Raw genomic sequence first — 24,173 nt, forward strand, 5'->3', positions numbered from 1 at the left:
CTGCTGACATTTTTTCCCAAAGATTTTTGGCAGATTTTGAGCTATCTATCTATAAACAGCAGATTAGTTTGGAAGCCTGAATTTATAACTCCTTTGTATTCCCTGTTTTCCATTTAGGAGCCTAAATTATTGTTTTAATTTTGCTTGCACAATAATAATCAATTAAAAGGTGTTTAGGGGGCTTTCCTGGTGGTGCAGTGGCTGAGAGTCCGCCTGCCGATGCAGGGGACATGGATTCGTGCCCCGGTCCGGAAAGATCCCACATGCTGCGGAGCGGCTGGGCCCGTGAGCCGTGGCCGCTGAGCCTGCGCGTCCGGAGCCTGTGCTCCACAACGGGAGAGGCCGCAGTGGCGAGAGGCCCGCGTACCGCAAAAAAAAAAAAAAAAAAAAAAAAAAGTTTTTTGAGTGTGTACCCTCAATATGTATGTTGCTTATGAGTTTTATATAAAGTAAAACTATGTGTTATAAGACATACATAAAATAGAAATTTTAAAAAGATTTAAGATGAAATATTTGAGGTATGGCTAACGGTAATGACATTGTATTATTGACGAAAATCTCAAGCTACTCAGGATGATGTTTATTGTTTATGGTACTGGATGCAAATCAGTTTTTAATGTATTTTTAAATTCTGAATTTGGTGAGCCTGCTTCATGTCACAGTGAACTGAATGTTAATTGCTTTTCTTTAAACTGATTAACAAAGAACCACTAGGAATAGCCATATAAGTTCCACCATTTTCTTACTCTTCTCTGGTACTTTCATTAATAACATATTCAATCTGTAGTTTCTTTAATGGATTTAGAACACTTGCAATTTGGGGAGGGCTCATTTCATTATATCTAGCCATTACAACCTGTAATTCCACTTCAATAAACCCTCAAGAGTATAGCACATGGCTGTATTCTATAAGCAAACAATGTCCACCCTTTCACATTATGTAACTCCCACTTCTTCTGCAAGATACCTCTTGTAGTGGACTGTCCTAAGGGACTGAGACGAGACCAAATAAGGGATCAAGTTATTTATCGCTCTGTTAGATTAAATCAGTTTTTATAAGATAAAAGTTGTAGTATTTTCATCCCATAATTTAATGCATTGTCTTGTGTGGCCCTTGGATGCATGCACCCCTTTTAGGGGCAAGTAGGCTACTGCTGGAGATTGACATAGACAAATGATTGATTCGGAGTGGTGTTAGACCAGTGCTGGGGGATTGAAATCACTGCTGATGGAGAGGTGTTGCACCAAGCATTTGCCTTTTGAGCTAGATCCTGGATGACAGGAAGAGGAAGTTGGGTAGGAGAGAGGTGGAGGGGGGAGGCTCAAGGCATCTGGGGTGGAGGGAACCAACAGTGCGTTTCTGTTCAAAGACACAGAGATGAGATGGTGATGGAGGGGTCAGTACTGGTTATGGGGGTTTCAGGGTGAAGTGAGGCATTTGCATTTTTATCAAACAAGGGCTTGCTCTAGAAAAGATCTATGTGAACATGGGAATAATAGTAATAATAACAACAGCAACAGTAGAAAGGGAGTCACTCAAGTTCCATGTGCTTTTAAAAATGTAAAAGGAAGGTCCATTAAACTCTCCTTTACCCCCTTCCCTCACCTTGCTGTTAGAGAAGGGTTAGTCTGAAATACAGTTGTGGACAAATTGAAGTGAGGGATGGTAAGATAGAATAGAGGTGCGGGGAATGAGCAGTCAGACTGCTAACCAAAAAACTGATTTTAAGAAGATGAGTCAGAAGGAGTCCATTCCAAACAGCTTAGATAGCAGTGGGCTTTTGCTCTTTTCTTTGAAGCTTTAAGAGTAAGATAGCACATGAACCTATTCACTAAAGAACTTTACCCATTTTCTCTTTTTTTTTTTACCATCCAGAAAATTGCAACTAGTTCAAGGTTTAATTTTTTTAAATTATTCTTTGTAATAAAGAATTAGTATAGCCAAACTCCCATCATATTTCCAAAATTTTATAGGAATTATTCAGATGGAAAAGTTCTTTGTTGTAACCCCTTGACTCAGAACATTGAGCTTCTGCCAATGTAGTTTTAGGGCAATATCAACTTAAAATTTATATCAAGTATCTTATTTTCTCTCAGTTATAGTTTCATATATTAAGATTTTATATGATTTCTTCATGTCTTGATTGTGTCTATGCTTTGTTAAATTTGAAGTTAATGTAAGAACACATTGCTTTGCCATAGATGAGGGATAAGTTACAGTTTTGTGTTTTGTTTTATTTTTTTTCTTTTTGGGGGCTGTATGATGATGTAGGTTGCTTCACCTCTAATCCTTTTAAAGGAAGGCTCAAACATAGTAATTAGTTTGGATTATTCAGTCACTTAATCTTTAACATCGTGTTAGAACAGTCTATTCGTGCTTCTTAAGAGTTTTTAACTTGGTGCCAATTTTGCATTCTGTGGCATAAAATAAAATTCAAACCTAAAGTCCTTTAGGAATGCCTGGCCTTACAGCTGAGAATTTGTCATGTCCCTTTTGAGTTCTTTGTAAGTGGGTAGACTCAGAGAAAGTTGCCTCAGAGTGGCCACCAGTAGGAGGTAAATCTGATTAACTCTTTAAGATGATTTATTTAGATCCATGTAAAAGGGTATATGTTTAAATGTACTAAGAAATAAGGCAACATATGTGAGGGGGATTTGTAAGAAAGGCCCTGAACGGCAGTTTGAAGGTGGTATGCTTAATTTAATTTGTCATCCTACAGTTAAATTTTTTTGTTTTACTGATATCTCTTTTTTTCCCTCCACAGTTGTACAATGGTAGATGGAGTGATGATTCTTCCTGTGCTAATGATGATTGCTTTCCCTTCCCCTAGTATGGAAGGTAAGTGGCTCACAACTATTTGGGGTAGGATGAGTATACTGTGTATTGTTTGGCTTACTGTAAACTAGTTTGTTCTTAATCCTATCAGACTTAGCAATCCTCCCCTCCCCCCATTTTTAAGACTTTATTTTTTTAAAGCTGTTTTTTAGGTTCACAGCAAAATTGAGAGGAAGATACAGAGATTTCTCATATACCCCCTGCCCTGACACATGTATAGCCTCCCCCTTTATCAACATCCCCCCAACCAAAGTGGTACATTTGTTATAATTGATGAACCTACATTGACACATCATAATCACCCCAGTCTGTAATTTACATTAGGGTTCACTCTTGGTGGTGTACATTCTGTGGGTTTGGACAAATGTATAATGACATATATCCATCAATATAGTATCATACAGAGTATTTCACTGCCCTAAAAATCCTCTGAGCTCCACCTATTCCTCTCTCTCCACCTCTGCAACCCCTGCCAACCACTGATTCTTTTACTGCCTCCGTAATTTTGCCTTTTCCAGAATGTCATGTAGTTGGATTCATACAGTATATAGCCGTTTCATATTGGCTTCTTTCACTTAGTATTTTGCATTTAAGGTTCCTTTGTGTCTCTTCCTGGCTTAATAGTTCATTTCTTTTTAGTGCTGAGTAATGTTTCACTGTCTGGATGTACCACAGTTTATTTATCCATTCACCTACTGAAGGCCATCTTGATTGCTTCCAAGTTTTGGTAATTATTAATAAAGCTGCTATAAACATCCATGTGCAGGTTTTTGTGTAGATATAAGTTTTCAACTCCTTTGGGTAAACACCAAGGATTGTGATTGTTGGATTGTATGGTAGAGTATGTTTAGTTTTGTTAGAAACTGCTAAGCTGTCTTACAAAGTGGCTGTTCCATTTTGCATTCCCACTAGCAATGTATGACAGTTCCTATTGTTCCACATCCTCACCAACATGTGGTGTTATCAGTGTTCTGGACTTTGGCCATTCTTATAGGTATGTGGTGGTGTCTCATTGTTTTAATTTGCATTTCCCTGATGATGTATGATGTGGAGCATCTTTTTATGTGCTTATTTGCCATCTGTATATCTTTATTGAGGTGTCCTTAATGTCTTTGGCCTAATTTTTATTTGGGCTGTTTGTTCTTATTGTTGAGCTTTCAGAGTTCTTGGTGTATTTTGGATAACAGTCCTTTATCAGATATGTCTTTTGCATATATTTTCTCCCAGTCTGTGGTTTGTCTTGTCATTCTTTTGACATTATCTTTCACAGAGCAGAAGTTTTAATTTTAATGGAGTCCAGCTGATCAATTATTTTTTTCATGGATCATGTCGTTAAAAAGTTATTGCCAAAAAAAAAAGAAGTTATTGCCATACTCGGTGAGGTAATTTAGGTTTTCTCCTATGTTATCTAATAGGAGTTTTATAGTGTTGTGTTGTACATTTAGGTCTGTGATCTGTTAATTGAATAATTTTTATGAAGAGTATAAGGTCTGTGTCTAGATTTCTTTTTTTTTTTGCATGTGAACATCCCCTTTTTATACATATTTGATAATGTCCCTTGATTTTCTTGGAGTGCAACCTATACACACCATACCTTTCTTATAAACATAAATTTTAAAAATTCAATATAATTCGCTATCTGAAATGAAGAGAAAATTCTCTGAAAATAATATGTAATTAAATATGTCATATAATTAAAATAGTATGTATAGACAAATGTAATATAATCTAGTGTAGTTGGGCATGAGTACACTAGAAGATGTAATGAAGTAACAAATGTTTGTATAAAAATATATACCTATACACACACACACACATATAATAATCTTTGATGTCTTAGAAAACAGAAAACATATTGGTACTAGTGTATTGTATCGGTGACTTAATTATCACAAGTGATCTTGTCTGCAGCGCTTGAATTTGCTGACTTGGTGAACAAATTTTGGTAGAATCCCAACAAAACAGAGAACTGTTTGTGCCTTGATTTACACAGTGGTTATATTTTGAGAAAATTTCATATACATTAAGACAGTATAAGACATACTTTGTATTTTTATGTATAAAAGAGTTAGATATTAGGTTCAATTAATTATACAGCAGTTTTCGTGTAAATGAATGCTTAGTAGGTGGGCCAGTGAGAACCTGAAGGGGCACAGGGTAACTCTTAGTTGTATGGGATCACAGAGGCATTTTAGGGCCTAACTCATTCTCACTATCCTCCCTTCTCCCCATTTGCAAAAAGGTACTTGGGGATGGCACTGCCTCTGTGGAGTCCACAAGTGCTAATCAAGAGAAAAAGAAAATAAAAGTTGCCTATAATTCCCTGCACTTACATGTAATTGCTTTTAGCATGTTGGTGTAAATCTTTCTGGATGTGTAAACAAACTCTTATTTTATTGTGCATTGAGCAGTTTGCACTTTATTTTATAAGGGTTGCTCCGTGAGGAGTGGTGCTTATGGTGTGAATCTCAGCCTTGTTGTGATCAGATGGGCCAGTAAGACTAATCCCTCTCTTACAGGCTCTTGGGGGTATAGTGATCAGTTTTATACACTTGATAAGTTTCCAAGGAGGCATATAATATAAGTTAATGTAGCCAACACTGTGGACAAATCAGTGCTTGATATACTAGAAATCTATTTTGTTATATATTAGGTGTATAATATTTGATCTGTTCCTCCCTCCTTCCCATGTTCATTGACATGTATTTTAGTTAGGGAGCCACTAGCCACATATTGAGCACTCAAAGTGCAGCTGATACAAGCCGAGATATGCTTTAAGTGTAAAGTACACACGGTTTTGAAGACAACAAAAAATGTGAATTTTATCTGTTCCTTTATACTCCTATGAAAATTTACAATTATATAAAGCAGCTTACATTAAGTTTCTATTAAAAAACGCTATCGTCAACCACTTTAGGTATCCATAGTCTATATTTAAGCAGTGTTGTTTGATACAGTCCAATAATATTGCACTCATTTTAATTAGTGCCAAGAAGATATAAAATAAGGATCCTGCGTGGCAAGTTTAAAGGAGTAGGAGGTGTTTAACTAGAAGAGGGGTTGGGTCCTAGGTTGAAAGAATTACTAAGAAGAAATGGGCTGGGAATATTTGGTGGGTTAATAGTAGTTCTCATCTGAGGGGTTAATTTTTTCCCCCAAGGGACACTTGACAATGTCTGGAGACGTAATAGGCAACTTGCTAGGATTTTTCCTCTTTTTAGTTGCTACATAATATGATCAGTAAAAAAAAAATAATAATAAAGAATGTTGTGAAATGAAGTCCCTCCAGATTCTGTGTGCTTCCCTAGGTATGGTAGCAGTTCTGTGTGGTCGGACAGTCCTTCAGGTTTCATGTGCTGTCCTGGTGGACTCTTGGTGTGGGCACGATAGGAAAAAAAAAGAGTAGAAGAGAAATTGAGGTGGAAATGTAATATAAATAGAGAAGGGGAAGTGGAGAACGAATGGGGAAAGAGGAGGTGAAAAGGGCATTTATGGAACAATGTTAGCAACCCAGCCATTGGTTGTTTTTTCCTGCTTTAAGCTCTTAAGCTGCCCAAAGGATCCAGCAAATGACCTCTTAATGCCAGAGTGAAGATCTGTAATGAAACAAGTTAGTCTGGCTGAAATGGAAATGGATGCCACTAAGGTTTTGCTATTGAATATAACACCAGCACTAGGATGTTTACAGATATGGAAAAGAACACATATCCTTTCGTTGCGATAGCTTTTTTTTTTTTTAAACAACATCCAGTGAGTGCTACAACCTAGAGTACTCTGATCTTAATAGCGGTGGCCTTAGTCTTGTCTTCCCTCCTAGTTAACTATCAATAGCATATTCTATGAAAAGACTCTTTGTTTTTGCATATTTACTAGAAATTTTTTTTTAAAAAACCACTGAGAACTAATTGTAATATACTCAACATTAGTCATAAAGCAAATGTCGAGTACAAAATACTTAACCAAAAGAGGTAAATAATAGGGCAAATAACTAAAAACTTTATATTAGCCTCATAGATTGTCTAGTGCAGGGCTTTAGACTACCAAGTTTTTTGTTTGTTTTTTTGTTGTAATTAATTTATTATTTTGGCTGCGTTGTGTCTTCATTGTTGCGCACGGGCTTTCTCTAGTTGCGGCGAGCAGGGGCTACTCTTCTTTGCGGTGTGCGGGCTTCTCATTGTGGTGGCTTCTCTTGTTGCGGAGCATGGGCTCTAGGTGCACGGGCCTCAGTAGTTGTGGCATGTGGGCTCTAGAGCTCAGGCTCAGTAGTTGTGGCACATGGGTTTAGTTGCTCCACGGCATGTGGGATCTTCCTGGACCAGGGCTTGAACCCGTGTCCTCTGCACTGGCAGATGGATTCTTAACCACTGCACCACCAGGGAAGCCCTAGACTACCAAGTTTAAAAGGAAACAGACCCAGGTTTGATGTTTGCAGAGCAGCTACAGCACCTTATTAATTGGGCTTCAATGGAGCTAATGGCATTCTTGGTGCATAAATAAGAAAGTCATAGAGATTTTGTTCTAATATATTTTGTTGGGTATTGTACTCCTCTTAGTCTATTAAAAACAAACAAAAAACCAGAAAGCTTCTTTCCTTTTCTCTCCCTAGTTACTCCCAGATGTCTTTTAAATATTGATTAGATACAGTGTTAACATGTCAAATAAGAAGTCCCAAAGAGTACTTTTGGCAGAGTTTGACTAGTATGGGTGTACTTTAGAACATTTCTCAATTTCTGTGGAATTCTAAATGCTCTGGGGCCAAAAAGACCCAGTAAGTTTGGAAAATACTGCTTACTAGAACTATCTCTTTGATGATTTATAGGTAATATTTATTGAGTGGTTAATATGTGCCCAATGTTGGGCTGTTTTATGTTCGTTATTTCCCATAATCCTCATCATTACCCTAATGAGATAGGTTAGTGGGGATGTGCTTTTGAATCGGTTAAAACTCTTGCTTAAGGTTATACAGCCAATAAAAGGTGTTATACTTTGAGGATTGGTATTCAAGAGTTTCAATCATTACTAGTCTTCTTCAGAACTTTGTATTTTTTGGTACCCTAAATTAGCTACATCCACATTCATATTACATCTGGTACATGCTAGAATCCAGCTCAATCCAGTCCATTTGAGAGGCTGAGGTGAGAGCTTCCAACAGCAAATGATGAATCCCTTTTACCTGGGTTTGTGTTTTTTATTTCTCTCTCATACCAATATTCATTTTTCATGTTCATTATATATACAACTCCAGCTGCAGGAAGATTTTTATTTGCTCTCACAGAGAAGAGCACTTGAGCCCTAATTACCCGTATATCCTTCCTTTTCCTTCCCATTAATAAGACTAATCATGCTCTAATACTGCTATTATGCCACCCGGGAGAAGTCCATTTTTGTTCCAGAACCTGCTTGTTTGGTTTTACCTTTGTCCCTGTGAGCATTTGCAGGGACGACCATGGCACAAATAACTTAAAGTGGAATACTGCTTCTTCAGAAATATTTCAAAGCTAAGATGACCCACATTTTATTAAATTTGCAAGCCATAGTTAGATTTTATTGCAGCAAGGAAGGCTGGACTTTTGCAGAGTTTCGTTGCAACAGACTTCGGCCTGTCTTAGAGAAGATTGCTAAGTACTAAATTATTTTCTGGGTTGACTTGATTTTAGTATTTCCAAAGCCATCACTACTCAGACTTTCCAGCCCAATTACCCAATGAGAGAAGGAAGGAGATCACGTCAATAGACTTTTTGTTAGGGTCCACAAAGGTGCCCCTCTTTGCCACTGGGGGTGAAGAATAGAATAAGCCTTTCTTTGAATTTCTCATTATTGAGAATTCAGGAAGTTAGTGAAGGGGTGAATGAATGTAAGAGAAATGTCTCAGTATTAAATTTGTTGCCCTCATTTCTCATTACTATAATTTATCCTTTTTGTTCAGAATCAAATCTTTTTCATTGACACATCATCATGTGAGAGATTTGTTGGGGAGAGAGATGAGATGTACTGAGCTGTTGGCCACTGTGAGTTCCTAAAATGTAAATATCAGGTGAAGCTGTACACTTTTAAGATACTGCTTCTTCATTGTCACATTTTCTCACCTAACAGAATGAGTATATTATTGATGCAAGGTGAGCTGTGACAAAGCTTCTTTTCAGCTTTTCCTTTCTGGGGAATGTTTGTTTCAGCTGTGGGTAGTTAAACTAAAGCCACATCCAATTTTTTTTTTTCCCAGTGAACATTATAAAATGTTCATATTCAATGCATTTATATGAGAGGAGTTAGTGGTAGGGTGTGGAGAGGACTCTAAAAATTCAGTCAGAGTCAAATATTGAATGGATGGGAAAACAAATCCAAGGCCCTAGCTCATTAAATGGTTTCCTTGTGGTCAACAGTGAGTGGGCAGTGCAATAGCTTCTAAGCTTCTGTTTTATAAAGATCGGTCTCAAGGGGGAGAGGGTGGATGCCATCTCCTCTTTATGGAAGAACTGGTGAAGCAGGAGATTTGTAGGGATGGCATGTGTGCTACTTTTGCTCTTGAAAAGTAAACACCAAGGAAAACAAAACATTTAAAAATCAATTTGTAGACTCAAGACATAGAAAACAAACTTATGGTTACCAAAGGGGAAAGGGGATGAGGGAGGGATAAATTAGGAGTGTGGGATTAGCAGATACAAACTACTATATATAAAATAGATAAACAACAAGGTCCTACTGTATAGCACAGGGAAATATATTCAATATCCTATAATAAACCATAGTGGAAAAGAATGTGGAAAAGAATATAATGTATGTATAACTGAATCACTTTGCTGGATACCGGAAACTAACACAACATTGTAAATTAACTATACTTCAATAAAAAAATTTAAAAATTAATTTGTAATTCCCAAACATTACCAGCTGTCCTCCAGAACTTCCCTCTGTAGCCCAGCATGACCTCAGGCAAGCTTCCATAGATAATGGTTATATGAAATAGTCATAATTACTCAGAACTCATGTCGATTCCAAGATAGTGTAAGACACAGGGCAGGGCAGCCTTCAAAATGTTCACTGTGACTCACAGTTAGAAACATTTTAGAGTTGGACCCAGTGCGTCTACACTTAGAAACATTTTGGAGTATGACCCGCATGCATCTGAAAAGAAAATTTCATGAAAGAGTGATGACTCTTACTATGCTAATGTACTCCTGCTTCTTCTCTTTTTTATTCTATTCAGTTTTATTTCATTTAGAAAGAAAGAAAGAAACCTTGTCTTGAACCACTAAATCAATTTCGCTACCCACAAATGGGTCATAACCCACAGTTTAAGAAAGACACCTCCAGTCTGCTCCCACGAGCTCGCTGCCGGGAAATCCTGGCTGCCCTCAGGTGAAGGCTCTGACAGCTAACCCAGATAGTCTCCAGCAAAGCTGGCCCAGACCTTTTAAAAGTTTATTTATTTATTTATTTATTTATTTATTTTTACGACTTCATGTAGCCTGACCATCCTCTCTCCGCAAGCCAGTGATTTGACAGGAAGAGGGAAGTTTACATATGTGCCTTCTCAGCCGTGGTCATAACACTGGAACAGCTGCTGCCTGATTCTAATCAGCTGAATCTGAGCTCTGCAGAGCTGGGTGTTTCCTAGATCCACGGTAATGCTGCATCTAATGCTTTGTTATGGGTTAGAGGGGAACATGGACTTTCTGAGGATATGTATATTTGGGGCATGTGGGAAGGAGAGAAGGAATAGGAGGCAGAATGAGACATTTCCTCTTGGAAGGGGGTGGTGAGATTCACCTTAAAGCAAGAACAAAAACCTGTGCTTATATTTTTTATTCAAACGGTGATTTGGAGCAGGGAGTAGCCTCTTCTATTTATTATTTGCTGCATTTGTTTACCTTCTGAATTCTGGTATTTACACTAAGCCAATATAAATGAAAAAAAAATCACACCCATTCGGTAAAGCTAGAAGGAAGAGATAGGGAAAAGAAAAAAACCCCAACAGTCCAGTTTAACCTTTGGCGCCTGTGATGTATGTAATGCTGCAGGATACCATGCAGAGTTACACAGTGTTTATCTTTAACATTATGTCCTCGTTCATATGCTTCACGCTGTCAGTTTTGCAAAGGGTTAGGGTAATTTTTGATAGTTCAGTGGTGTTGCTAATCAGAGTGTCTTCTGAAAGGAAGGCTCTTGGCCACGCATAGGAATCAAGCCTTTCTCAGGAGAGAGGCGGAGTCAGACACCATCGTGAGCCGCCTTCTTCCTTCTTACCGTGTTTCTGTATGTGGGTTACCTGAGCTCTCAAGAGCCATTACCGCAGAGCCATGCTTAGCAGTAGCAGCGTGGTGGTGAGGCGTCAGCCATGCAAAGTGAGGCCTAGGGTGAGAGAGGCCAGGACTTGGTGGTGGTGTTTTCTCTCCAGTGTCTAAAACAGCGCCTGGCATGTATTTGGTGCTCAGTGAATATTTGACGAATGAAAGAATAATTATCCTAATACAGAAAAGGTAATAAGAGACCCAGGAACTGATCTGGGCTGGGGACAGGGTAAGAAAGCACACATCATCCTTTGAAAGAATTTATTCCAAGTCTGGGAAAAGAGAATCAGTGATAAGACAATCTTACATTCTTGCAGTTGATAAATTACCATGAGCACACGGGGTAGGCACTGGGGATGTCAACATACCGAGAAGGGGTTTTTGCTGTCAAAGAGTCACAGTCTAGTTGGAAGGGACAAAGGTTACAGCACAGCACTAGGGGTGTTGGCCGGAAGGGCCTTCATGGAGCACCAGGCTGGGATTGGGGACAGGCAGAGTTTGGGAAGATGAACAGGCATTAGACCAGCAAAGGAAGGACTGAGAAGGACTTTTTAGGCAGGGGAAGGGCCAAGCCCAGAGAAGTGGGGGGATACAGGTCACCACCCGGGTGGTCCAGCATGGCCAGAGCAGCCTCCAGAAGGCATTCGGGTTGAGATTTGAGGCCCTACTAGCCTGGCAGGACCTTGTGCATGAGGTGTTTGTCTTCGATCCTGAGGTCAGTGAGAGCTATTGAAAGATTAATTAGATGCACTTAGTGTGCCTTGAAAGAATTTTGTGGTAGAAGTGGATCACAGGTTACAGCAAGATTAGAGGTGAAGGGACGGGAAAAACTAGTCCTCCTGCAGGGTCGGGGCAGACAGGCCCACATGCTGCCTTTTCAAAGGCATCCCAACTATAGCAACTTGATGGTGGCCAACAAAACAAAAACAAAACCCTTAGTTCCAAGAGAAGACCTTTGTTGCAGATAGCTCACAAATAATAGCAGCAGTGAACAACAATAATCTAATACTAATTTCCGTTATGAAAACAGAAGGCTGAGCTGCTGACTTTCTTAGCAACTTTTGCAAGACATTTAAATCCCTCTAGCTGGTCCTTTGTTCCTGTGTTGCCATGGAGTGTCAATAAGCCCAGCTCAGAATAACCCGGGCAGTGACATGAGAGGTGCAGCTTGCTCGCTGGCATGGTGGCTGGCCAGGTTACGCTGTTTTCATTGCTCCCGTCTTGGGAGGAGGACTGGGCAGCTGGTTGCCCGGGCAGCTGTGAAAGGTGTATGTCTCTTGACCACCCAGAGTTTGAAAGGCAACCCAAACTTGCCTGCCTCCTGAGCATGTGCAGCTCGCGTTTGAGCAGATAGCAACTGAAAATAGCCCCCTGCACGCCTGTCCCTTGTACACCAGCCCCTGGCCGACTGCCATTTAGGACAGTGTGGGCTCCCTGGGTGGATAGGTGAGGGGCTGAGCGGATCTCAGGGGTTCTTAGGAAGATCCTGGGAACTTTGGCCCTGGCTTCAAAGGAAACGAAAAAGCAGCAGGCTCCTCTGAGCAGTTCCACTGGGCACTTTTGTGGTTAGTGGGTGGCCACAGTGCTTGCATACGTGCAGTATGTGCTGAAGACGCCGTACAGTTCTCCGTGCTCAGCCAAACTGGGGTCCGACAAGCAGACTGAGAGGTATATGTTTTCTCTTGGAGGGAAAGGCTTTCCTAAAACACTCCTAGACGGTAGCCGTCATGGTGTACCCTGCCTCAGTTTTAGAGAGGGGAGGCAGTGAGTTAAAACTATTTTGTTTGATTTTCTACGTGCTCTTTAATCCCCAGTGATTGTCAGTAGGTCACTTCTACAAGGTGGCTCTTTGCTAGATGATTCTTTCTCAGCAGTCCAAATGTGGGCACAGAACAGAACCAACATGTTAGGAGCTGTCTGTTTCCCTTTGGGACTCTTTCCGTGTCCTTCCGGGCTTTCATCTCTGCTGCGGGCTTGCCATCGTTGGGCAGGCTTGGCACGCCGATGTGGATGGAAGCAGGCTCTGGAAGGAAATACTTCTGAAATGACTGGTGGTACTCAAGCTACTATTTAAAAGTGACCCTTCTTAGAGTCGTGGGTTATCTTTAGGCCATCAGCGCTCTACAACCACAGGAGCTAAAAGGGAGTCTGTGGAAACTCTGGCCTGTTGCTCTCGCCTTGGTTTGTGTTTAGATATTCTTGCTCCTCAGCCAGTGGCCTCGTGACACATCTCAGATTTAGCTGCCTTTCTTCTGCCAAGGTCCAAGATTATTGTGGAAGCTGGGAATGGTGTGCTGTGCCACAGAGACTGGGGTGTGGGGGGAAGGCATGTGTGCTTAAAAAGCCAGTTCTGGTTCACAGCATTCTGAAGAAAGTCTTTCTGTTTCTACCTTGAGTGTAGGCACCTGGGGCCTTTCTGTGGGCTCCGGGGTGAAAAAGAATAAGCTCAAAATGACCTGCACTCAACTGTCTTATGGTGACTGTAGGCTCTTTAGTCTCTGATGAGGAAGCCAATCTTAAGCGTGTTGAATTTGGGAGTTAATGAATTCTTGTGAACCATATTAATTAGACTGATGGGGTAAAGAAGATAGGCAAGACAAAGATCAAGTTATAAAGGCTGGAATACAGATGCACAAGGCATGTATTCATGGGACGGAAGACATGGGATTCCTTCTTTCTTTGATCCTTCATGGAGATCTGGACCTGGTAGGGCCTTGGGACAGGACTGGGAAATTGGGAGATAGGGAAGCAGCAATATCAGAGGCTTGGGCTCTGCCCCAGTTTTTCACCCTTGGCTATCTTGATCTCTTTGGCTTCATTTGGGCTGGAAAGAAAATAGTCTAGAGATTACCTTGTTCCCTCTGCGCTTCTCTCTGGGATGGGGTAGGGTAGGGAGCTAGAGAGGAAGAATTTAGCTGAATTTAACTAATTCTAGACATTTTCGCCTTTAGCTCTGGGTGCCACGATGCCTAGAGGCTGGCATTCTAAGACTGTTGTTAACAAATTGGAGCCGTGCCCATCTTTTGAAGGGTTTATCTCTGTGATTTGAAAGCTTCCGGAAAGGGTGTGGGGATGTGGTGGCGGCTGGCGGATGGTAAGCAGAGCAAAGGTTGGCAGCCTTGGAGGTTCTGTCCCTGATTCCCAGAGAAAAAGGTCACGTAGGGCAGTGGAGGAGAAACAGAAGTGGGAGCTGGCCCTTCTCTGCTGTCCGTTCCCGTGTAGAGCCCTCGTTTAGGGTGTCCTGTAAAACCAGAATTTTCAGTGTAGAGCCTGGGTAGGAAACGCTTGCTGGAGCAGCCGTGCACTCCCCAGATATCGCGGGAGGAGGGGGAGACAACCAGAAAGAGTCAGGAACACCTTTTCCCACACTGTGATCGGAGCTTCTAGCCTAAGACATGCTATATAGATGGTACCACATCACTGGCTCTCCTGAATCTGAACAAGGAGTGACTTCTCTGAAATGTTTATAATTCCTCAGCTTTTTCCCCCTTCTTCAGTCTGTGGTCCTCTCTGTTACTCTCCCAACAAGTAGAGCTTCACTCAGATGCAAGAATTGTCAGTACCATGTGGGGTGGGCTGCGGTGGGGTGCTTTTCATTAGGCCTCGTAATCATGTGTTTCTCTGAAGTGACGATTCAAGAAGTTTGAAGACAAAATGAAGAAAGGGGTCATTATTTCCCCCCTTATGAAGGAGTCGCTTCACAGACATGGCATATGTGTTAAAGCTAAGTCTTTGCTATGTTCAGGGAATCATAAAAAGCATGGAAGAGACAGACCAGTATCGTCTCAGGTCATACCCCACAGTGCTCTTTAACCTGTTAGTCATTTAAACACAGACTGAGTTTTTGGCTTTGAAATAGAAGGTGAGACTGCTGCAATAGGCTTAACTTACACGGATTATTTCAGAGACCAGGAGTCAGCCCAGCCACAAAATAAACAGATGGAATTCCTTTTTTTTTTTTTTTTCCCCCTCTCAGCTTCAGCAGTTCAAATGCAGGGTGACTTAGGAATCCTTATCACCTTCAGCAAAGCAAGAAGGGGAAACTGATGTAATTCACTCTTCCTCACTCCCTGCTGAAAATGCCATTGTTTTCACTGATAGGAGAAAAAGGGCAGCAGAGACCAGGGGCATCTTTGTCCCTGCTGAGCAGGCAAGTCCTGCAGGACCTCCCTAAACTGGCTGAAGCCAAGGCACTCGTTGTGTTTTGGTCATCCTCATCACCGTAGCATCATAGTAGCCAAAAGTCCTCAAATCAGTCATCCAAGGAAGGACCTCCCATAAAAGCCTTGCTGTTCTATTGATGTATTAAATTACGCCTTGTTTTTGGAACTCTTGCATTTTACCTCTTTCTTCCAACACACAAACAAGCAAACACAAAACCTACCACACCACAGAAAGTATTGATTTTCCACACTTGTAAGCCTGAGGAGGTGAGCAGGTGTGACACTGTGGCGAGCTCCTGTAGGGAGAAGGGGTTTGCACAGACACGCTGGCTCGGTGACTAAGCCTTGCCTGAAGATCTCTGCTGACATTTAAAGACTCTATAGGCTCAGTCTTCTCTGAAAACCAGCATCATGTCTCTTCCCACCTCTAAATCCTGTCTGTGAAGAGAAAATTCATTCTGAAACCAACGTTCATCAGGCTTGTCCTCCTGCCAAGTGCTGAGGCAGCTGTGGAGAGCCTAACAGTGAGCAAAGCGGGCTCAGCTCCTTCCCTCATAGGGCTCACAGTCTGACGGTCAGCAGCCATGCAGACACACCCATGTGAGTGCAGACAGGTGGCTCCTGCTTTACATTTGGGTGTGTGAACAAATGCTTCTCTGAGGAGGTAACAGGTGAGGTGAGGTCTCGGGAATATGGGCACACACTGGGTGGATGGGGGCGTCGGCAGGGAGGGAGCTGAGCCTCCCACATGGAGGGAATTCCACACCTGACAAGACCTGAGCTCCTGAAGCGGGAGGAGCCCTTCCCAGAACTGAGGGGATCTGAGGGGAAGCTGAAGAGGCAGAAAGCAGGTCAACCAGGGCTTTTGTAGGCCGGGGTGACCACTGTGTCTCCCCCCCCCCCCTTTTTTTTTTTTTTTTTGGCAGCTTGCGCAGCTTGAGGGATCTTACTTCCCTGACCAGGGATTGAACCTGGGCCACGGCAGTGAAAGCACCGAGCCCTAACCACTGGACTGTCAGGAGATTCCCTGCATCTCCTTTTTTAGGGTCATGGAATCAAGCTTGTTCATCTGAGTGGGGGTGAGTCTGGTCAGCTCAGTGAGGGAACACTGGAGGAAGAACACATTTGGAGTGGAGGCATGATGAGTTCAAAATCGTGGAAACCCTACCATCATTTTTTGTTGTCATTATTCTAATTTGTATGTGATCCTATTCAAACGCCTCTATTCTCTCTCTTAACTCCTGGAACATATTTGCTTCTTGGCTTTTACAGCTTTACCAAGTATCAATTTCTCTGATCAGGAAAAAAATATATGATTTGGTTTCTCTAAGTGGATGTTTTATTATAATGAGAGCATTTAGGTACTTGGGTGTCTTTTGTTTCTGGACATAGAGCCTGCCTTCGTGCCAGGCCATCAAATGCCCTTCACTAGGCATTCCGGACAGACCTTTGTGTTTCCGTCTTAGGAGCAGGCTTGCTGGCAGTGATACCTGGCATTGCAAAATCCTTCCGTAAGCCTTTGTTTAATGCCAGAGATCTCAAATGCTTTCTGATTCTGGAGAGATGCCACACTGCACTCTCGGATTAGGAGCTGATGGAAGGACTCCCATATCTATGAGCCTAATATAAGCTGTCATTTCAAATGAATGAATCGTTTATACTGTTGGAAAGAGTCCAGGGATGTTTGGGGTTCCTTTTTTAGCCTATAAAGTTCTGAGCTATTGGACTTTTATAGCAGTAGTCTAATAACTGCCTATTATTTGTGCTGCTTTGAGTCGAGCCTACAAGAGATTCAGCCTGTTTCTTTTGCTGACTCCTGGGATCACGGCTACAGGCTGGTTGACTTGGACCATTTTCTCATTTGTCTTTTCTGTCAAGGACTTTAGTGGGAAACGTGGGGTTTTGTTCACCATTTAGAATGATCATCAGTTTAAATGCCTTAGAGTATTCTGGAGTACGTGACTGGGCAGGTGGGCGGGAGAGCATGGAGAGCCGTTTGTAGCTTGTGCCCAGATTGCTCCAGTCCCACTTAAGACATAAATGCGGCTACTCTTACTACAAGGCACGAGATTATCCCAAACTGTGGACAGTCTTTTCTTAATTTTTTTTTTTTTTTTTTTTTTTTTGCGTTACGCAGGCCTCTCACTGTTGTGGCCTCTCCCGTTGCGGAGCACAGGCTCTGGACGCGCAGGCTCAGCGGCCATGGCTCACGGGCCCAGCCGCTCCGCGGCATGTGGGATCCTCCCGGACCGGGGCACGAACCCGTGTCCCCGGCATCGGCAGGCGGACTCTCAACCACTGCGTCACCAGGGAAGCCCTGGACAGCCTTAAAAAGTCCTCGATGCTCTTTGCTCTGCCTCTTCCTCTGCCAGTTTAGGATTAGGCTGTGAGAGTAGGTGTGTCCAGATGGTGAGCGTGAGTATCGCTCAGAACAAGAAAAATCTTTTAAAAGTTTTGGCTGCGGTGAACCCCTGGGATTCCGAGCCTGTACTTCTGGTTGCGGAGCCAGCCCTGGCTCCTTCCAGGTGGTGCCGAGGACTCCCTGCTGCTCCCAGCCAGACGCGGGCTGCGAGTGTGTTCACACGGGCCTGGTTCTGGGGCTACAGAGGGCACAGGGTGCCAGCCATGACACTGAATAATGCCGGGAGGTGCCTTTAGAACAGACAGTGTGGGTGAGCTCTGCACACAGGGAATACCTCTGGCTTGACGTTTCAATTACTCCATTATTTAAATGAGTGTCAATTAGGTAGCATAGACTGGCTGCCTTCTGCCAGGGCACTTCCTAGTTATTAGCACAGGCAAGTGTAAAATGCTTCATATCAGATGTGGTGCTTCCTGGCTGGACTGTTGAAAATCAGTCACAGAAGGTGATTATCCTTCCTCAGCGTTCCCTGATGTGTAGAGTATTTATATCCTGGTCTGAGAGATTAGAGGTCCACAGACCCTTGCTTGGGGCCCTAAAAAAGCTTTGTGATAATTCTGACACCTCCCCGACCCACCAGGCTACCCCAAATAAGATATCACAGGCCCACACATGTTATGGTTATTCCTAAATTTTAACAAGACCAAAACAGTGAGTCATAGGCATTTGGGGGGGCCTGCCGTGTTCCTTAGACTTGTGGGTATTAAGATCTGAAAATGTTACTACCTTGCTTTTAACCTGCTTTGTTGAATTAGTAATCCTAGCTCAGAAAATCCTTTTGGCATCTCTTCGACTAATCCACTCTGTCGGATGAAATTGCCAAAGTGGCGTTTAACTGAAGTGTGTGCGTACGTGCAGACATGTGCATGGGTGTATGGGGTCATTCTCATGAATTTAGAGTCTTCATTTATATCTGGCTGTATATAAAAGAATTGATTCACGAAGGGCTCTGCTAATTAGTTATATGGGAATATACAAATTAAGAAGATTAAATGTTGGTGGAAAGCAAAATAGGAAGCGAAGTTGTTGAAGGTTTTGTACTTTCCCATTTGCTAACTGCTGAACTGGGCTTATGGTCCCTCCATAGCAGGGATTGAGTTAATTATTACATATTACTGAGCTGTCTTTCTTCCTCTTTTTCCCTTTTTCCTGATTGTGGTGGGGGAGATATGAAAACCTTGGTTTTCGACTTAGTTTATGACCCCTCAGGATAAGATCTGATTAAGATCTATACCTCGGGGGCTTCCCTGATGGCGCAGTGGTTGAGAGTCCGCCTGCCGATGCAGGGGACACGGGTTCGTGCCCCGGTCTGGGAAGATCCCACATGCCGCGGAGCGGCTGGGCCCGTGAGCCATGGCCGCTGATCCTGTGCGTCTGGAGCCTGTGCTCCACAATGGGAGAGGCCCGCGTACTGCAAAAAAAAAAGATCTATACCTCATTATGCCTGGATGCACTGCAGAGTTGCCTGTAGTGGGTTGAATCTTAGGAAAGATGGTATTTACTTGAGGCTGCTCAATTCTGGCAAAATTCTCTAGGCTACAGTTTAAACATCTGTCAGAAAGTCCCCACATCCTTTCAAAAGCTAGAGACCTTGGAAAGGCAGTAGGCCTCTTGCACCTGTGTACCTAGAGTTCAGTTTGGGCTGGAACTTTAAGAGCAGAGTTCACTCTGAGGGCACACCAGAGAAATTATTATTGTTATTTTTTTTAATTGACAATTTTGTATTTGAACCACAGAGTGTCATTAATTCTTTGGTACTCTGGACCATCCATTCCCATAGGATCAGTGATGAGTGAACCCTGTATGGTCGGTCTACAGTTACTGTTTGCTGTTGTTCCTGGGGGACCGTAGGTGCAGCGAGTGAATGATTCATATGCCTCAATTCATTATCAGCCTGTGATCAGCTCCTCTCCTATATTATTCTCACTTTACCCCTTCATCCTAACACTCACCTCACCTCCCCAACCCAGCATCAATAGGTACAACCCCCTTAATGTGTTTAGTATGTATTTTTGGATATCAATGACCTTTAACAATTATTTAGGGGTTTGAAATACATGTTTGTGTTTCAAATTTACATAAATTGCTTTATTGCCCAGTTTTTGAATATAGTCTTTTTAATTCTCTGCTGTGCTCACAAATCAATATGACACCACCAGCTCTGCCCCTCACCCCACCCATCCATTTCCCTCCAAAGAATCATCACCTGTTGGGCAGCATAGTTGGCAACTCTCAGCCCAGCTTTGTGCCATTTGAGAGTGGCGAGCATGTCTAGACTCCCTAGAAATATTATCTTTCAACTTGCTTTTGGCAAGTGTAAACTTTTTGCTGGATTATGTCAACAGATATATATGTTTCTCATCCTCATAGAAATAGATTGGTGCTGGAATTTCTCTTGGACTTCTCTAGGCAGGGAGAAATAAAGACTGTCCCTTGGCACATTAAAGTTACTGCTCATTAAAAATGTCTGCGGGCTCTTGATCCTTGGGGGTGAGTCTGGTGACATACATACACTGTCAGCGGCTATTTTGGATTTTCTGCTTTCAGGCATGTCTTTGCTCTTGGATGAGCCCCTTGTGGTTTTCAAAAGACCTAGCAAGTCAATTATAAATAGAAGGCTTGTGTCTGTGTGTCTGCATGCCCTTACTCTGTGGGACAAGGCACCCACATTACAGTGGGCAGTGAACTATTTTTCACTCCTTTGAAGAGGGAAGAAGAAAGATGGAGAATGCTTTTTCTCTTTCTGAGGTAACCCACACCTCTACACACACCCACACAAATCTGTGTAAATGAATTTGACATTTTCAAAGACCTTACCTTAAGGTCTCCTCTTGAAAGCACAGCCATCCAACCTGTTATTTTAAGAAAGAAGCAGTTCGCTCACAGACCTGCTACAGAGGGTTCAGGGATTAGAGGGCAGCCTGTCTGTGCTGTAGTCCTTCGGAGGGAGTTTTGAAAGCTGACTCTCTTTATATGAACAGTGCTTTGGTGAAAGTGGTCTCATCAAGCTAATCAGTGGCCTCTAGGACTTGGCTGTTTTCATTCTGTCTTCACTTTCCTTCCCCACTGGTGGAAACTGTTGGGACCCTCAAGTCTGAACTAATTATTCTAACAAAAGAGGGGAGAAGAAAGTGATTTGAAAGATGAAACTTCAAATGAGTGTTTTCAGAAAGAGGCAATTAGGAGGTCTGGTTCAGTGTCATTCACTGATGATCCAACTTGCACCTTGGACCCACCTGTGTGGGCTTTTCCTTTGGTCCCACTTGTTACCTTACTGTTCAAACATTGTTTTATTCCCTTTGTGTTTTGTGCCCTCATCCTCAATAATTGGTGCCAACTTTTTTCTGCCAGTTGAAAATGTTTAAGCAGTGTTTAATCTCGTAATTAATGTAAAAACTTCAGTGTTGTACTACTGAAAAATTAATCTAGACATTTAGCTGAAAATATTGATAATATGGATATGGAAGTATAGACCATGCATCCTTGGGAACTCTTACTGTACTGTTGTATTTCTGAAGCAGATAGGTGGCGGCAGCAATGTCAGCAATCCTGTATTAGTAGTTGATGGAGGTTCGTGTGGAGGTAACGGGAGCTGGTATTAACAGACGCCATATATTTAGGAGCCTTTTTTTAAAACACAAAATAAAGGTGATGAGCATTATGTTCTGGTAAAACATTTTATTTCGGTTCAAGAATCGGGATGTGAGAGCCCATCAGACCAAAGATACCATGAAAACCACAGTGGGAGAAGTTCATTTTCAGAAACCTGTGGACAGATGATAATCGTTCTTTGGCCTCGTATAGGATATAAAAGAGTACCCAGCTTATATCAACACATTCATATCTTGAGAAGTGATTATTATTTGGTGGTTGGTCAGCTGAGAGTTACAAGATAACAGAAATATGGAAATCATGGCCAGTGGTGATACTTCCCCTGACTTTGGTTAACGTGCTTGTAATGCTCTTGGAGACACTGTATCATTCCCCCAGTGGGGTTGAAACCCAGGCAGTGATTTTTTTGTTTCCCTTGCTCTCTTCCCTTTGCAGATGAAAAGCCCAAGGTTAACCCCAAACTTTACATGTGTGTGTGTGAAGGCCTCTCCTGTGGAAATGAGGACCACTGTGAAGGCCAGCAGTGCTTTTCCTCGCTGAGCATAAACGATGGCTTCCACGTCTACCAGAAAGGCTGCTTCCAGGTCTATGAACAGGGGAAGATGACCTGTAAGACCCCGCCGTCACCTGGCCAAGCTGTGGAGTGTTGCCAAGGGGACTGGTGTAACAGGAACATCACGGCCCAGCTGCCCACTAAAGGTTCCCATGGACTTTTCTATTTCTAGATCAAGGGTTTTTGTCAGTATCGTCCTGATTCTGTGTGGGTTAAAGATGTAAGTAGCCACAAGGCTTTCCTCCTGCTGTTCCAACAGTGGGTGACAAGGGAAGTCCCTCTGGTGAGGAGGAGAAAGGCATGGCCTTTTGGAATCTACAAGGAGGATGGATGTTTTTGGGAAAGTGAGCAAGGTGATGTCTACCTTGGGGATGGCTCGGCTGACCAGATCTCTCTTGGTGGTCATGAGCAGGTGAACAGCTCCTGACATCCTTTTCTGAAAGGAGCTATGATGTCATAATTTCTGAAACAGTTCTGCTTCGTAAATGCTCATCTCTATGTTGAGTGTGTAGGGAGGAAAGTGGAACATAAGACTCTGATGTCTTAGTGGAATACCTTCCCTTCTTTATGAGGAAGGAGACAACCTGTATCTGATGCCCAGCAATCTATCACCGAAACTTGAAGCTGGGTGAGATTTCACATCAACCTTGTGGTTTTTGTGGAATCTTCTCCGTATTATAGTCAATATGGATTTCAGTCCTCCTCTGAAACTGTTTCCTCATAAAATGAGCCCTAAATTGCTATCTCAGAGTCCCTGCAAACATGAATGTACCTTGGTCTTTGTAGACTCATTCCAAGCCAAATTTACTCTCTTAATATATAGTACATTTTTAATAGACATACTTAACCAATTTTGCACTCACAAAAGAAGAAATAAACAGTAGGAGAGGCTACTAAGAGCATCCATGGCCAGAAATGTCAGCTAGAAAGGGAGGAGACAGAAAAATGTAAAAAACGGATACAAGGTCATGTTACATAATTCATAATTTTTGAAGTTATGGTGAGGACCTTAAGGCATATAGAAAAGGTTAAAGTCTGATAAGCAAATAGGGTTCAATAATAAAAGAGAGTTTTTAATAAAAGAGATGTTTTTATAAGCGAGGTCAAGTATTTAATGGTTAAACCTAAAAGGGTACTTCATGGGATAAATTCTTAAACCTTGTGAGTTAAATTGTTATTAATAGAGTGGATGGACCATGAAGAAATGTCTGCATTCATGTAGAAATTATATCTGCAGTGTGAAAAGTTTCTAATCCGCAGAACACTCTGCCAGATTAGAGTTGTAACACAGAATTTATTTTCTTTACTTAAGGAATTTCTGATTTAATTAAGGAGGTGCAATATTCATAATTTAATGCTGTACATAATTAGCTTTACACTTTATCATACAAGTGACATCTGCCAAGTTGTTGATTAATTTGGGTTTGGAAAGTTAAATTTATCAAGGAAGTTCGGCTTGAGATTGGATGGCTGAAGAGGCCAGGGACGTGGGAAGAGTAAGGCATACGTGGGGAAGAACAGGGCTTGGTGACGTGATGTCAGGAAAGGGTCTGAGATTCAGAGGTGATTATTGCCTTGGGATCTTTTAATTATGGACCTTCAGTATGCAACTGAGGAACTTTGATTTAACCCACAAGGCAAAGTGAATATTTGCTTGAGTGACATGTGAGTATTCGAGAGTATTCGAGTGAATGCACAAATGTTTGAATGGGTATGTCATAATTTCTGAGCCAGAGAGTGAATGAGTGATTAGGTGAGCGAGTGAATCAAGGATAGAACGTTTTGAGTGAGTGAATGGATGTTGAATAAGCGAGTTAGAGAACAGGTGAATGAATAGGTTCCTAGGCAGAAATCACGATGTAATAGCAATGAGAATTCAGCAGTAGACCTCCAAGATACATTGAAGAGAGAGACCACAGGTTGGATCATTTGGTCTTAACTCAGATAGCACTTGCTCATAGGAATATTACAGCATAGTGTCTGTCTGTAAGGGCTTGTTGGTAAAACATCCTTACAGATCAAATCCAGGTTAAGGATAGTATCAGAGATTTGTCTAGTACTTTATATTTTAAAAACACTTTTCACATAGATGCATTAATAAATTGGTTCTCAGTGGAATTTTTTCAAACTCCTGTTGTGTCTAAATGAATAATGGTTAAATGACTGGGCCGTTGGCCAGGTATTAGGAAGTCTTTTAGTTTCAACACTTTGTGACTTGTGAGACTGTGTGGTCAGGGTCAGGAGCGAGCTACTTGTCAGGCATTGGTTATGCTAAATAATATGTAAACAATGAGCCTTA

General features: G+C 42.0%; 1 protein-coding gene across 2 annotated transcripts in view; it reads left to right on the plus strand.

Annotated features, from left to right (window-relative positions):
* The window catches only part of ACVR1 (activin A receptor type 1), a 127,448-nt gene that overhangs the window by 65,507 nt on the left and 37,768 nt on the right, over nt 1–24,173 (plus strand). For both annotated transcript variants that reach the window (XM_081243012.1, XM_081243011.1), the window contains exons 2-3: nt 2,766–2,839; nt 21,757–22,020. In XM_081243012.1, the coding sequence (XP_081099138.1) occupies nt 2,773–2,839; nt 21,757–22,020 (331 nt within the window). In that variant the 5' untranslated portion in view covers nt 2,766–2,772. The remainder of the gene's footprint in view (nt 1–2,765; nt 2,840–21,756; nt 22,021–24,173) is intronic.

This window comes from Mesoplodon bidens, assembly GCF_964165515.1.
Source record: "Mesoplodon bidens genome assembly, chromosome: 8".
Lineage (NCBI taxonomy): Eukaryota > Metazoa > Chordata > Mammalia > Artiodactyla > Ziphiidae > Mesoplodon > Mesoplodon bidens.